Source organism: Eptatretus burgeri, chromosome 6 (genome assembly GCF_056783735.1).
Source record: "Eptatretus burgeri isolate ZD-2024b chromosome 6, Ebu_testis_v1, whole genome shotgun sequence".
In the NCBI taxonomy this organism is placed as follows: Eukaryota; Metazoa; Chordata; class Myxini; order Myxiniformes; family Myxinidae; genus Eptatretus; species Eptatretus burgeri.
The window spans coordinates 6,201,768-6,217,834 of NC_140966.1; the positions used below are offsets into that span (position 1 = coordinate 6,201,768).

At 42.3% G+C, this 16,067-nt stretch overlaps 1 protein-coding gene and 1 long non-coding RNA gene across 4 annotated transcripts in view; one reads left to right on the plus strand and one right to left on the minus strand.

Annotated features, from left to right (window-relative positions):
* The first annotated feature begins 45 nt into the window (after nucleotides 1-45).
* On the plus strand, nucleotides 46-11,025 carry LOC147024183 (uncharacterized). Its single transcript, XR_015058915.1, has 3 exons — nucleotides 46-185; nucleotides 335-424; nucleotides 9,754-11,025. It is a non-coding gene; the product is annotated as an uncharacterized LOC147024183 (long non-coding RNA).
* The window catches only part of LOC147024184 (uncharacterized), a 152,419-nt gene continuing 144,919 nt past the window's right edge, over nucleotides 8,568-16,067 (minus strand). For 2 of the 3 annotated variants that reach the window (XM_085883849.1, XM_085883847.1), the window contains exons 10-12: nucleotides 13,307-13,358; nucleotides 11,019-11,173; nucleotides 8,568-8,955 (exon numbers count right to left, since the gene is read on the minus strand). In XM_085883849.1, the coding sequence (XP_085739975.1) occupies nucleotides 11,029-11,173; nucleotides 13,307-13,358 (197 nt within the window). In that variant the 3' untranslated portion in view covers nucleotides 8,568-8,955; nucleotides 11,019-11,028. The remainder of the gene's footprint in view (nucleotides 8,956-11,018; nucleotides 11,174-13,306; nucleotides 13,359-16,067) is intronic. The other variant, XM_085883848.1, reaches the window with a different exon arrangement.

Sequence of the window (16,067 nt, forward strand, 5' to 3'; positions counted from 1 at the left end):
CACTGAGCTGGAAAGTGTCATTCTCGATTCCTGACTGTCATTCATAACTGACAAACTTAGACCGAAAGAGGCGGTTTTCGCAATCTTTTTCTTCAGGTATTTCGCGTGGATGATCCCAAAAAAAATTTTTTCCCCAAAATATTCAATGACCTTTCAGAAAAAAGTGAAACCCTGCGTTGAGAAAGGTGAGAAACAGTTTTTAAAAGTTCAGTTCTACCTGCATCACGGCTGGGAAACAGCACTGCAGTGTTTTGGATGCTCTGCTCCAATTGACTTTGAATTGTAAGCAGTCTGGATGTTTTTGCTTCTTTCTTTTTTTTTTTTTTGACTACAGAGCGGTCAGTGGCTTATACACCGCCCAAATAAAGGCACGTGTTCCATGCTTGGAACAAGATCGTCCATTGGGCGGGTACTTCCCGAGTCGGTCTGTATAAACACACACGGATGGAAATTGGTTTGGTTCTTGTGGATTGTTATGAGCTTGGCCGCTCGGGGGGTGTGGGGGTGCAGTATCGTGGGAATACTAGGGTTGGCTAAATATGATTGAAATTTTGTGTATAGCATTTTTTACGGCCGTTTTCCATGCTGAATCCAAATACGGTGGAATTTTTTTTTTTAACCTCCGATGACCTTTGACCCCCGGAACATTAATTCATTCAAAATGGCGGCCAAAAATTGACCTTTTTCATGTTTTCCTTCTCTAATGTGACTAATAAGGCTTGTAATATATCAATGCATATGTTTTTCAGGTCAAGGAACACGCTGATCACATTTTGAAATTGATTGGATGTTGCAAAGGACCGAGATCAAGTAATTTAGGAAAAAAGGAAGACTTGAAGAAAAATAAAAATACTATACAAACTTTCAAAAAGCACAAAGGACCTTTGAGCCCAGACAGTCGAGATTTACTGAGTACACTATCGGAGAAAGAACTTCCAGCGGAAGTGACGTATTTGCACTTAACTGTAGCCCCAGACATATGCCAACAACGACGTGTGAAGGATGGAGCAGGGAAATCGCACACTCAAAAATTCAGTTTGACCGAGCTACACAACTCTATAAATAATGCTATCAAACCTGACAAATCCGTGCAGGACAACATTAATGAACTTTTGTTGGCGGCACCGGTGTGATCTCGGTCTTATGTTGATCTGAGAATGACAAAAACAGTTCAATTTCAGCAAAATATTGTGCGATTTTCAAAAATTGTGTTTTGAAAATCATCAAATCGATGCATAAGTGTCATTTTCGTATTTCCTGATCGGAAAAACCTATAAATTGATATATTACAAGCCTTATTTTCTCTCAGTTGGTCAGAAATTCATAAAACATCATTTTTTTTGTTGCCATTTTGAATAAATTTAAGTTCTGGGGGTCAAAAGTCATCGGAGGTAAAAATAAAAATTCCAACGTTTTCAGATTCAGCATCGAAAATGGCCATAGAAAATGTTATGTGAAGACAATTAACCGAAAAAAAACTTCACTATTTACCCAACCCTAGGAATACGCTGTAAATATCAAATGTAGAAATGTTTTTATTCATTTTTTCACACTCTTCTCAAAACTGTCGAGACTGGGTTCGAATGCCGACCTCGCCGTAAACCGTCATCCCAGTGTTTCACAGGCAGCATACGATTCATCAATGTGTGTGCCGTCCCACGGATGGACGTTAAATGGGTGTCTCGTCTGTTGGCATGAGTTAGCGGACGTTCGAAATCCCACGGTGCTCTTCGACAAGAGTAGGCGAGCTATTGCCAGCACCCTGAACAAATTTCAATTTCCTGCTTGAACCTACAGAGGGCACTGCATCAGCCGCACTGCCGCACCCTCGGCCAATGATGCTACCCTGCAGTCTTGTGCAGCAAACAAACAAAGACGTACACAATTCACAGCCCATACTTTTTTCAGGAAATAATGCGCAATGTCCACCAAGCGGGAGGCCAGGTACTCTGCCAGTTTGAACAGAATTTGCATATTGTGTCGCTGAATTGGTTCACCAATCAAAACCTGGAAGCATATTGTTTAATATATTATGCACTTTCTTTTTGAACAGGTGAGCGTTTGGTTATCGAGCAGCGAGGTAGCACTTGCTAAGCCATCCGCTCCTTATCAACGGTTATGAACGGAGTGCTTCCTTGAGTGCTTGAGCCACTTGGCGAGTGCTCTACTGGAAACCTGCTGATGGAACACGAGAGGCCTTTGTCTGCTTCACTGTTTTTGAAAATATTTCTTCTCTTGTCCCCATAAGCCCGAGGATGGCGTTGAGAGAAGAATTCCATGCGATCCAGAATCATGTCGGTGCAGGCTGCCAAATATTTAACCGAAAGGGCATGGTTCGAGTCTGAACTAGATTTGACCCAGAATATCTGAATGGCATATGCGATTTCTGCAAAAGTGATTCCAGCTGCAGGATGTGTGGCCATGGAGGGCTATAAGCGCCTTTTCCATCGTTGTCAATATGGCCCCACTTTCCGGCAATGAGAATGGATTTGTGATCAATACAAAAGACCGGAGAAAACCTGAATTATGATGGTGTTGAGAAGCTGAGCTGTGTCCCAGAGCAGGGAAACGTTGTGGATAAATCCTGACGGTGAGAAGAACCGATAGTATAGATGGAGCCAGAAACATAGATGAAGATCCAGAAATGTAGGTGAGAAGTTGGGAATCAGAGTTTGCTCTATCCTCTCAATGCTGAGCATCAAGCGAAGAATCATCTCGTACCATCTTAAAAATATTTGGTATTCATGACTCGGCTAATGGTCAAAATCAAACCGCCGACATCCCAGGCTCAGAGTAGCTTCAACTACAAAGGGTTTCTTAGTGGTTTTCATTTATTTCCTTTTTTTAAAAATCAAACCAACACTGATATGTGTGACAATCTTGGTAGATAGACACTGCAAGCCAGGGATTCTGCATTGTACTTGTGGGTTTTCTCCAAGCACCCCATTTCTCCACCCCTGGCCATGCAAATTATTTATTTATGCAAAGGCTTCCCCCAAAATTCTTGTCACTCCGCTTGTCAATTTTTGAAGTAAAAGGTCTTGATTGTGAAATTATAAGACTCATTATTTACTGATATATCTGGTACGTGTCAACTATCAAGTATCTCACACTATCTGTTTTGTTTCAGGAATCAAAAATATGGCATCTTGGTGCCAATGACGTGGCTGCAGCAGAAAGCATCATTCGAGAAGACTTCCAAACTTTCCTTAAATTCATGGCAGTGCAGGATAAAACATACATGGGAAACGCACCAATACATTTGAGCAATTTTTTCGAACACATCAATCACACTTGAGAATTGTTAAATGATGGGTACCATCCTCTCTGGGAGAAGAAGTGAAGGAACAGAGCCATAACGTCATGGCAAGGCTCAGATCCGACGTTTCAGTGGAGTCCCGGATGAAGACCACTCAATGGTCGAATTGTCGCAACTGAGCTTTGCCTTCTTTTTTTGGATACCATGTCGAGGCTCGTGTAAGAGCTAATACACAGAAACATATAACAAGGCAGGAGACAAGAGCGGTGGTAGAGGGAAGCACAAAATAGTGGGGAACAAAGACAATTGGATATCTGTGGATGGGAGAGGGATGGGGTGGGTACACAGGGTAAACAAGATGGTACCACAAGGACTTTCAGGAAGGAAAACAGGGAATTTGAAGTAGGTGGGTTTGGGATGGATTAACAGGGGTAGTAACGATCAAGGTTTTGGATGGGGGAAGACAGGAGATGGTGGTGAACAACAGTTTTGAAGACCTGGAGGGAGGAGTGGGAGTTTGTTCCAGAGGCAGGACAAAAAGAGGAATCTAGTGATTCCTCATTTTGGCGGTTTTACCAGTAGGGGTTTTTGGCAGACCTTGAGTGCCCTGATGAATTGTAGGGGGGACAGATCACAGACAGAGCAGGGGGTGGGGGACAAGGCCGGAGAGGAGGCAGTAGAAGACAGAAAGACCACCGACCTGCCTCTGGCGAGAGAGTGAGAGACCCAAAGACAGCATCATCGCGGGAGATACCAATGATCCCAAAATCCTTGCTTTCTACAGCATGAAGTCGAGCTAGGTGTGAGGCAGGAGCACCACCCCAGAGGGGGGGGAGCAGTACTCCATCAGACTGCAGATGAAAGCTTTGTATGTGGTCAGGAGCTTAGGTGTGCCAAGGAAGGACTTTCACAACGGAGGATGCTCAGTGTGGCTTTGGAGGCCAGCTTTGATATGTGGCTTTCCCAGGAAAGATTGGAGCAAATAGTGAGACCCAAAAGCTTGAATAAAAGGACTTCTTCAAAGGGATTGTTGAGAAAGTATATGGAGGGGGGGGGGAGGCGGGTTTGCGATGGACGGTCCTTTCGGAGAGACATAGTGAGAGTGTGAGATTTGTCCGGATTGAAAGACATGTTCCACATGTTGGACCAGCTTGTGATTTTATCCAGGTCTGCAGAGAGTGAAGAGGCTGCTGCTTGCCGGTCTGAGAGACGACAGATGGTACGGCAGAGGGTGGAGTCATCAGCAAAGAGATAAAGAGGATTTTCCAGAGAATCAGAGATCATTGATGAAAACCAGAAAAAGCACAGGACTCAGAACATTGCCTTGAGGAACTCCAACCTGGACAGGAAGAGGAGATAAGAAAATTCCATTAAGAGCCTCGTGCTGACTGCGACAGGAGAGGAAGTCCGTGAGCCATGAGTGGAGACTGCCTTGCATACCAAAAGAAGAGAGTTTGGTGAGAAGTGTGGGATGCCAGACCATATCGAAAGCTCGCAATAAGTCTTGGGAGATGCCTCTGATCTCATTTTTGGCATCTTGGACATCCATCCATTGTTGGGAAAGCAGAAGCAGCATGTCCATGGTAGAGTGTCCTGGTCTGAATCCAAATTGATTATCGGAAATCAAGCCACTGGTGAAGAAGAAGGATTTAATGTCTGAAGCAATGATGGATTCCATAACCTCGCTGATGATTGACAGGTTTGAGGCAGGAGGTTTGATGATTGCCACCAAGATTTGGAAGAGGGAGATAGGTTTGAGAGTTCAGCAGAGATGCCAACTTTTGGAAATCAGAATTAGGGAGGATTTGCAACCGACAACAAATAATGTGCGCGAAGCGCACATCTCGAGCGCGGAGCGCTCGACCCTTGCGGTGGGGTCCAGGGCCCGCCTTAGGGCCCTGGAAGCTCTGGGGTTCTAGACGCTCTCTAGTGCCCTCTGAGCCCTATTTTGGAGCATTTAACATGTTAAGAATTCCCACTTTTTGAACAAAAAAGGGGAAAATTGTGCACTTTTTAATGTTACATGTATGTTAATATTAGTAAGTTAGGGGACAATCAAAGATTAACAAAAAGCACAAAAGAAGCAATATTTTTCTTACCTTACTGGCTGGTACTACTGCTGCTTGCTTTTTCCATGGCAGCTTTGCTGAGTGACAGCTGTGTGGCTCTTTTAGCCCTTCTGATTATGTCTTTGCTGTATTCTCTCTGGTAGCAAGGGGTGCTATGAGCTAGTTTTTCAATTAAGAGAGCTTCCAGGGTTTTGACACTCAAATTGGGACGAAATTCAGTATGATTCTTCCGTACAAGACTGAGTGCCCGCTCACATGATGCGTTCGAATGAGGAATGACCAAGATTCCCTTCATCACTTTGCTCAAATTAGGATACTTCTTGGCACCAGTGCAGGGATCTGTGAGCTGTGAAATCCGATGCCACTGCTCATCCACTCTCACTGTCTCAGTTGCAATTGTAGCTATGGAGGCGTCTGCCTGGTAGTGAGCGAATTCACTCTCAAGACTGTCTATGTCACTATCACCGCCACTGAACAGACAGGGGAATTTCTTGATGAAAAACTCCACACAGTCAAACCCCACTTCTTGGTGTAGCTTAACATCCAGCACCTGAGCATGCTTGGCTAATTCATCATCTAGCGGCCAGGTTTTGAAGATGTAATTGCAGGCTTTCACATAATATGAGCGAACTGCACTGAAGAAACCTTGGATGTCTGACTCACTCAGAGTGAAGGTGGATTTCTTGAGACTCCTTTGTTCCCTTATATACAGTTTGGCATCGTTCCCAATCATGAGGTCCTCATCATTCTTCTGATGATTTCTGTCAGAGAAGGGTACATTTACCAGAGCAACCGATGACACCGATGGTTTCAAAAACCGTACGAAGATATCTTTCAGAAGACCATTCAATTCTCCGTGCAGGAGATGAATACAGGGTTCGTCTCTTTGGAGCAGAAGATTCCCCTTCTCAAAAAGCTTGTTAGCATATCGAAGGAAGAAACAATAGAGTTTTGTTTGTGGAGACAAGAACATCCTGTTGACACGTTTTTCTCTAGATTCCTGCACAGTGTTTGAGGAAGATGCGCTTTTAGTTGTAGAACTCGTAGTACACTTAGCCGCAGGGCGATCACACTTGCGTTTACTGCCAGCAGAAGAGGTCAGACTCGTAGTACCAGATCCAATTTTACGTTTGAGGAGAGAGCTTGAGGTAGGTGCAGCCAAGGAAGAAGACCTCTGATTCGAAGGTTTTGCTGAGCTTCTATCAAGTGATTTGGCAAAAGCAGAACTTAACTTGGGTCCTTCTTTGTCTGTAGATGGGACTATCACAGTCTTTCTCGACTCTGAAGGGATCTGCTTTGTAGATGAACGTGATGAAGGGCCGGTGATGCTACCTGCTCTCAGCATTGGTTTTGGTGCTGTCCCTGCTGTCTTCTTCGCAGCAGATACTGCAGTGGTAGTGGTGAATGCTGCTCCACTAGTGCTTGATCCTGCAGTGCCAGTACTGGCAGTAGATACAGTGCCGTCCTTCTTGCTCGTTGTTAGAGTCTTGGCTACAGTTGGTTGCATTTTTCTTCGTACTTCTTCTTTGAAGAAGAGGCGAAGTGGCTCCCACTATTCAATCAGCCTGTCTAGGCACTGACCAAGGGACAGCCACCTTGTTGCGACATGCTTCAGAATCTTGTGTGTCGGGGCATCACAGAGTTCTTGCAGTGCTTTCACTCCTTTGACGCGTTTACTACTTTTGTCCAAGTAGTAGTAAATATCGATGAGAAAGTCATCTAATTCAATGGGTAAGGCCTGAGCCGCCTTCTTGGCCGTATTGTGCATCATATGGCAAGGGCATCCCATGATGTAGCACTCTGGATTTTGTTTGTGGATATAAGCAGCGACTCCTTTGTGCTTGCCCACCATGACAGAGGCATTATCAGCACAAAAGGAAACACAATTTCCCCACGGAATTTTCCTGTCACTGAACTCATGATCAAGCAGTTTGAAAATGTTTTCTCCAGTGGAATCTTGTTTGCACGCAGGCAAACTTAGCAAACCTTGCTTCACAATCCCAGCACTGTTGTCATAGTACGAAATCAGGACAGGATATAGCTGGGCCTCACCACTGTCATTGCTACCGTCTGTAGCTAGGCCAAATGGAGCAAGTCGAGCAATATCGGCAATAGATGAAGCAGTAACATTTGACAACTCACCAATTATTGCTGAAGTTTTTGTTCTTGCACATCCCTACTTTGAAGCAACTTTTGAATCTGGAAACATCTTTTGAAATAGAGGTCCAGCATGATCTGAGACTGATATGGGCAAGTTATGTTCCACAATAAATCCACTAAAGAGAAGTTCCGCTCGGGTAACATCCTCTTCCTCGCTTGTCCCTTGTTTGGTGAAATAATTCAGAAGTGTACCGGTACTCGTGCTCGAAGATCTCTCCTTTGCAATGTCTGTGTGCCGTTTGCTTCCAACGTGCTTCCGAATATCATCGCGACCTCCGTGCTCAACTGAAATATCAACGCTGCATACTGTACAATACGCATGATGAATTCCTCTTTCAGACTTTCGAATACACGGAAATTGGAGACTGTATTCGGTCTTGTACTTCTGAGACCATTTCTTGGTCTTCGTAAGCTTCTTTTCTGCCATTTCGTAATCAACATCGAGGGCTTGAAGCATCGGTAACTTCGAAGTCGATGTTCCACAGCTGCAGCGCGACTCGTAGAACTCTAGCGGCTGTTAAACACCGCACGGTGGTCGCGACTGCCGGGCTGGTACGGGGCCCAGCTGCATGCAGTGAGCGTATCGCATGCATATACACTGTGCATACATACCGCATGCACTGTATTGCACACATACCGCATGCACTAAATCTCAGTGCATGATCGCATAAGCGAGATCCAGACCCAATGTTTCGCTGCTCCTCATTTGAATTTGCAATTTTTAACGTACAATTTGGTAGCAGCGAACGTTATGGAGTTACCACATGCTATACGTAGCAGACGATGCTTTTCATTCAATTCTCATACCAGTACATTCTGATTAGTGAACAGTGCAAAAATATCAAAATTTCGGGAGGATAAGGATAGTGATCGTAAGGGCGGGAGTTTGGGTGAATTTTCGGAAGCCTCCCGATTAAATCGGGAGGGTTGGCATCTGTGGTTCAGACTTGAGATTAGAAATGTTTGTGTCGGCTGTGTTGATGTCCAACTGTATTTTGCATGTTTTTGTTGGCATTATATGTCGAAAAAAAAAGTCATTTTGAAATCCTTGATATTCAGCCACTCAACCACTGAAAATGTAAAGATCGTGATACTTTATTACTTGCAAAAGAAACTCAATCATTTAAAACTTCGTAATACTGCAATGAAATCAACTGACTGTACATTCCATTTAGTACAGGAAGAGGAAGTAACATGTTTCAATTAAATTGTAAGGTTAAAGGCAAAGTTTTAACTGCATTGAAATGAGTAAATCACGATACTTTCACAAGAAATAATTACATAGCAACGTTGGTAAATCTATTGCTTCACCGTGTGGTCATGGCGGTGACCTTGATGACATCTGAATGATAATCACACTGGCAGTCTTTCCCATAAAGGAAAAGCATAGCTTCACGCACTTCCCAGCCACTTGGTGGATAGTCACACAGCACGTACACTTCCAAAGTCAATTCATTGAACGGTGGTCTACGAGGAGGAGGTGGAGGTGGTGGGGGGGGGGTCATGACTTGCCATTTTTACAGTGATCATACCATTTCGTAAGGATCGCAAGATGCGAAATCTAATACTAATACTCTACAACATTTAACCAAATTACTCCTTGGTTTATGATACCTCCTGGAAAATGTTCTGCTGTATCCCATACCGATATTGTTATGTGGAATGAGCGAGGGGGCTCCATATATATATATATATATATATATATATATATATATATATATATATATATATATATATATATATATATATATATATATATATATATATATAGATTGTGCTAAGAATAGTATGAACCGTTTGTTCGAGAAGGTGAGATTTACTCTGTTGTATTATATTTCTGTAGAGATAAGTCATATGGTTAAACATGCACAGAGGAAGCAGTGATTGAAACCTTAAAGCAGAATAGGGTAAGGTTATATTTTGTAAAACCTGGAGCAGGCGAGACTGGTTGGAGCACTTATCGTCACTGAAAGGTACCAATGGTGTTATAAATGTGCAGTATTGGACTGGATGGATGTTTTAAAAGCACCATGAGCAGAGATAGCAGCTTTGCTGATGGCTTGCACAAGCAGCCTTGTGCGGCGTTGTCGGGGGTGGGGGTGAGTGGTAGGGTTGGGTACGGATGGTTGTAGGGAAGACACTGTGGGAGGGTGCCACCTGTATCCTGTATCCTGTGGATTGGCCAAGATGGACCAGTCAACGGGGTTGGGGTTCCAGAGTGGTAAAAAACTGTTGCATTCGCGCCCCATCCCTGCCTCGTTGCAGGGAGAAGGAGAAGGAGCACACCAGGACACATGAGTGCCATCTCTAATTTTCGTCATCCATCGGTCCTCGAGGCGCACTTTGTCCTATTCCGCACCAACCTGCACTTCCACACCATCGTGGTGGAGCCACAAGCAGCTCGTGCCTGCCTCAAGTCCTCGCCTGTTTTGATATCCCCATCGTTGGGTAAATCTGGTATTTTTGCACCGTAGTGGGGAATAGTTTTCATTTAAATAAGATTGCATGTTTCTTTCATCTATATTTGTGTCTGTGGACAGCTTGGTTCATCATGTTTATTTATTCATAGTGTCTTATCCTTCCTTAGCCACATCGTCCTCAAATAAATTCATTTTATTTATATTAAAAAAAAAATCTTCCCGCCTTTTTTCCTCCCGCACACGACTCACCACAAGTTCTGACTTGGATTCAACAATCCTTGCGGAATTGTAAATAGTAACTAAGAATGCACTAAATTCAGAAACATCATTTCCGTCATTAGCGGAGGTCTTAAACCTCCGGCTCAGGGCGGTCTGTGTAACGGACCACTCTGGTTCTGATACGACAATATATTGAATGGGAATGAACCATCTCCCCTAATTCAAAAAAACCTCCCCAAAAAAAAACAAAAACAGGCAGATTATTATGTCACAAAGCTCACAAACTTTACTTGTGTCGTATACTGTATTTCCTTTGAAACCTAATGATAAGCATATCAAATGGAGAATACAAAGTTGTTTGCTTCACAAGATGTTTTATGCATTCATTTTTGTTTTTATATTTCATTCTTTTCCCCCTTCTTTTTATCTTCAACTGATGTCAAGACTCAAGATCCAAAACTTTTGGTATTTCTTATAATGTGGAGACAAAATATGAGCTCCAGATTTGTCATGTTCAAGCTTCAGAAGTTCATAATGTTGGCCGGCCGATTTTTCCTTGGCTACATCTGTTTCGATAAACCAGTGATTATTTGATTTGATGTTCCAGATGTACCATATGTAACTTGCATGTTGCACTTTTATGAATTGTATACATTGTACTTGGTTTTAATTAAGTTTTTTTTTTCATGAGAAAGGTCTTATAACATCAAGAGAATATTTGGATGAGATGTGGGATGTGATCAATGTGAGTGGGTGGATCTCAGGCCTTCCATCATGATCACATGGATATTTATCACTGGGCCAGGTTATGCCACCGATCAAGCATGTACGTGTGTGTGTGTGTGTGTGTGTGTGTGTGTGTGTGTGTGTGTGTACGCAAGTCCAACGCACATACGGAGGCCTAAAGGTAGCTTTCATTGAATAGATGCTGACTTCCATTTGACAGCAGGCCATCACTTTGTTTGTCCGACTCAGCAAGTCGCCGTGTACGATATGCTTCATACAGCACTTTTTCGGTCACATCCTTCATGTCCTGCATGTGAGATCTGTTAGAAAGAAGAAATATATATTTTTTACATCATTAAGGTCAACATAAAATCACAACAGCAAGCACTAGTTTTTGTGCAAAGTTTTATGACTGTAAAAGTATGTAATTCAAATAGAGGATTGTATCATTAATAGATGTAATTAAATTTTGCCATTTTGCATGAATAATAAATTGATATCGACTTAAAAGCTTGTTCTGTTTCATCATTTCATGAAATACTGTCCTTCACCGGTGCTGCACCAGATGGCAGCAATCACCCTTTTCAGCAATGAAAGTGCTTTGGTAGGTTAGCTGAGAGGTATGCACACTCAACTCTGAGCTGTCTAGCCTGGATTTCAATCTTGGCCCAGATATCAAGAGTCATCCTGGTTTTCAGAAGTATGTTAAGCTGGAGGACCTGTCGGTACTGGTTACTGTTGGATGTTAAAGATCCCCCAGGTCGAGTGTCATTCACAAACAGTAGATAAGTCATCGCCAGCAGCTAAAACAAATTACAAATAACAAATTCCTACCACCTCCAGGTATACGTGAAACCTGGGTAGCCATTTCCTGAGAGATTTGGGTCATAAACGTTTCCCACTCAGCCCCACAAGAATGTGGGAATAATTGGGGTGAATATATCACAGATTATCTCTTTCATACTACAGTTATGTCAATATGTCATCAAGTGTGCTGAAGTTTTGTTCTGTGTACGTAGAGCTACAATAAATTCTTCAGCACCTCCGCCACCGAAGGTGGAGGAGGTTATGTTTTCACCCTTTTCTGTCTGTTTGTTTGTCTGTTTGTGTACAGGATATCTCAAAAAATTTTGGGCGGGTCCGGATTAAATTTTGTGGACAGGTTCGGTGTGTGACAAGGAAGAAATGATTCAATTTTGGTGAAGATCCGGATCTGGATCTGATAATTTCTTCAGTGATTCTTCATCATTGCGGGATAATGCTAAACCGATATATAGCACGATATCTCAAAAAGTTGTTGACAGATTCGGACGAAACTTGGTGATCAGGTTGGGTGTGTGTCAAGGACGAATTGTTTCGATTTTGGTGAAGATCCAAATCCAGATCTGGATATGAGAATTATTTAATTTTGAAATTGATCCTTCACCATTGGCAGATGGGACCAAAAACGATATAGTACTGTATAGCATGATATTTCAAAAATGTTTTGGGCCAGATATGTTCACGTAGATCAGGCATGACATGGCGGAGGTGTGCGCTCCACCGAGTGCCCTTCTAGTTTTAATGCGAGATGGAATTAATTCTGCAGGGACCTCAACATTTGTGTTACTTCTGACCAAATTCAAAATATGAATAACAAAGTACAATACTGCAAAACTACAGGTTCGTTTTCTGATTCATGTTCCGATTCATGTTCAAAATATAACATTCAATTGAAATCAAGTTGCTTCTCGATCATATACTGGCATTTGTGGACGGATGGACGGACAGACAGAGACAGAGACAGAGACAGATAGTGAACCAATTGCTTAACCCCACTTTTTGCTTCACGTGCATGGGGTAAAAGATAATTTCCATCATATTGGAAGAAACATTTCCACAAATATAGATTTTATTTCCTTCATGAAAAATCAAAAGGACCAAAACCAACAACATGAAACATTTAAGAACAGACACGACAAGTTTATACATATAGTTTATTAATAGTTCCAAATTTGGTAAATATGAATAACCACAAATAAGTATAATAAATTCTCCTAAATAGTTTGTGTGTATCACTAACAGCTTCTTCAAATGATGGAAACAATTCTTGAAAAATAAAATCCAAATGATTTCTTCGTGGGTTAAATAAATGTATTTTTGGTTTGAAATTGACCCCAGCTGTAATATGTATAGAGACCCCATTGACTCCAACTGATGAAGGTTAAACAATGATTAAAATAATCAGAAATCAGGACTCATGGAGGTCATGAAAGTATTGGATTGTCCCAGAAAAAGCACTTGGTTAACCATTTCGTGCATCCTCATGTCATGGTGCATCATGCTATTCTTCTTCTTTCGAATGATCCTCCAGATTTGAAGATCTAGTCATGAGAGGTGTTAGCATCAATCAGTGGCCCTTTGTAGTTCTGCAAAGGACAATTATATTATTTGCTCATCGTGAATCATGTTACCTGATCAGCAGATCTCTTAGGTGCACAAATTCGCAGTGTGCTGGGTTTTCCACTGGAAAATACACAGTGGAGTTGGTGATGAGAAATTAAAAAAAAAATCATCTGGTTAATTATGACAAAAGACAACTGGTTAAAGTGATTACAAGCTTATGTCATTGCATCACAAGTCAAGATGCACCGAATCGTGGGTTACACCACTTCTTGCATGACCACCCTCCTGACTGTCGGTCGTGAATCTTGAACCACTTTCTATTGACAAAATAAAATTGCTGGTTGATGAGCATACGTCATCGGTCATTCAAAATGTTCTTGGAATAAGAGGACCCACAATAGTCCAAGATATATGAATTTTTTTTTGTGTTCTTCAGTTTACAACTTTATGTAATGAATAAAAAAGGATATAAATGTAGTTTTTATATATGTATGTATATATATATATATATATATATATATATATATATATATATATATATATATATATATATATATATATATATATATGCCTCATTATACTTTTTGTGGTGACGAACTATTGTGAGCATCTCACCCATGGCACTATTTGAACACCCCACACAGGAAATAAAATGTAATTAAGGGAAGACTTGATGCCAATATAAAATGGCACACACAAAAAATTTGGAATTGCCACAGCTGTAAAATATAAAACAAAATAATAACAAGTAGAGGTACATTCAAAGTACACCGCCCCCATGCCAAATAACTAAATAACAAATCCTCCAGCGCATGACCTTGCTGGGGTGCCTTCCGCGCCCGGCGATGCTGCTGCGCAGCACGTGGAGACTGAATTGGGAGAGAGCGGTGTACAATAATTTATTGATTGATAAATTGATTAATTCAGTAATTTAAAGAACTAATAATAATTGTAAAAAAATATGTATATTTCTCAATCAATTGGCTGATAGCATACCGAGCGAGATCACCACAGTTTCATCCAAATATGTAACTTTTTGAAAATCAATTCATCCAAAAATGAATAATTAATCGATTCATTAATGAATCAATAAATCAAAAATACCCTTTATAGCCAAATCACTTGTTCACCCTCGTGTCCAAATATCAACTTCCTTGCTCAAAAGGTGCCTGAGATATTGCCCCATGAGAAAGAAAATAAATAAGGAATTAACAAATCGATAATCATTAATTAATTAATTAATCAATCAAAAAATATAAATACCATTTTTGCAAAAGCATATCTTCACTTTTGTCCCCAAATTTCATCTTTCTAGCTCAAAGGATGGGTGAGATATCGGCCGGACAAGCAAGGAAACAAACAGAAAACAAACGGAGTAAAAACTGAATTTCTCCCTTGCTTCAATGCCCAGCAACGGCGTCATGCATCGCCTGGATATGGAATTGGGAAGGAGCGGTGTACAACAAGACAAAACCTAAGTAAATTGATGTTCGTGACTTCTTTACGATGCAGCATCTGTTGGCAAGCTTTTCTTGCTGACACTGCCCCCCTCTCTACCTGGAGCTCTTTTTCAGGATCATGCCATACGTCTGTTTTTCTCCACACAGTTGTTGGTATGTCTGCTTATTATTAGTTCGAAAATATAACCCGTCGCTTCGCTGACAGGAATATTAAGGGGGAGAAGGAGGGAGGGGAGAATGGGAGAGAAGGGGGAGGGGAGAGAGAGGAGTGAAGCGGGGGAGAGAAGGAAAGGGAGGGGGAGCGAGAAGGGAGGAGAGGTGGGGGGAACTAGGGGGGAACTAGGGGGAAAGGAAGGGGGGAACTAGGAAGGGGGAAAGAGTGAGGAAAGGGGTGGATGGGGCTAGCGATGCCTCACCAAATGTCGCTATACAATCTGGGAAGGGGGAAGGGTGGGAGCGAGGAGGATGGGGAAGAGAGGAGGGGGAGGGGGCTTGGGAGCAGGTAAGCATGAGGGGAGGGGTTCTTGAGTAGCATTTGGTAGTGGGACTTCTTGAGAAGTGGGGGGGGGTAGTACAGGATTGAATGAAATGAGATACATGAAAACAGCATGTCAATACAGCATGCGGTGACTGCTAGGAGATGTCTTTGGGGGTGTAGAGGGGAGGGGGTTTTGAAGGAGGTAAGCATGAGGGGTGAGGGAGAGAAGGCAGCGTAAATGGGAAGGTAAGGCAGCGTGATGGGAGAGGAAAGGCAGCATGAGTGAGAGGGAAGGCAACGTTTATTTTGCCTTCCTCCCTCCGGTATCGAGCCGCGGTATCGCCATTGATTGAGGCTTGAAGAAAGGAAAGCGTGCCAAGTGGTTTCACCAAGTGATCCACGAAACAGTTTAAGAAACTTTAAACATACCCATCAGAGATGGGGAATCCCTCGCCACTGAAACTTTTTTTTTCAAGATGGCCGCCCCAGTCGGCCATCTTGGATCCGGCCACGCCCAAAATCAATAGGGTTCTTCCTTTTCAGGTGGTACATGTGTGACCCAAATTTCAAATCGATATGGCGAACAGTTTATGAGTTATCGCACTCACAGCTATAAATGTTGATGCCCAGCCAGCCGGACGGACAGACGGATGGACAGCCGGACGGACGGACGACCCAGGTAACAACAATATCCCCCTTCCGCCATGTGGCGGGGGATAAAAAACGAAACATTTTATTTTTATTTGCATTTATCTATGCCAAAGTGATGGGTTGTATAATGGAAGATCATACAAAAAGGGGAAATGTCGTGGAAAATAAAATTTCACATTTTCAACGAGCCAGTCACCGCTTGTTGCACCACAGAACAACACATGGCCAATGCACGCAAGT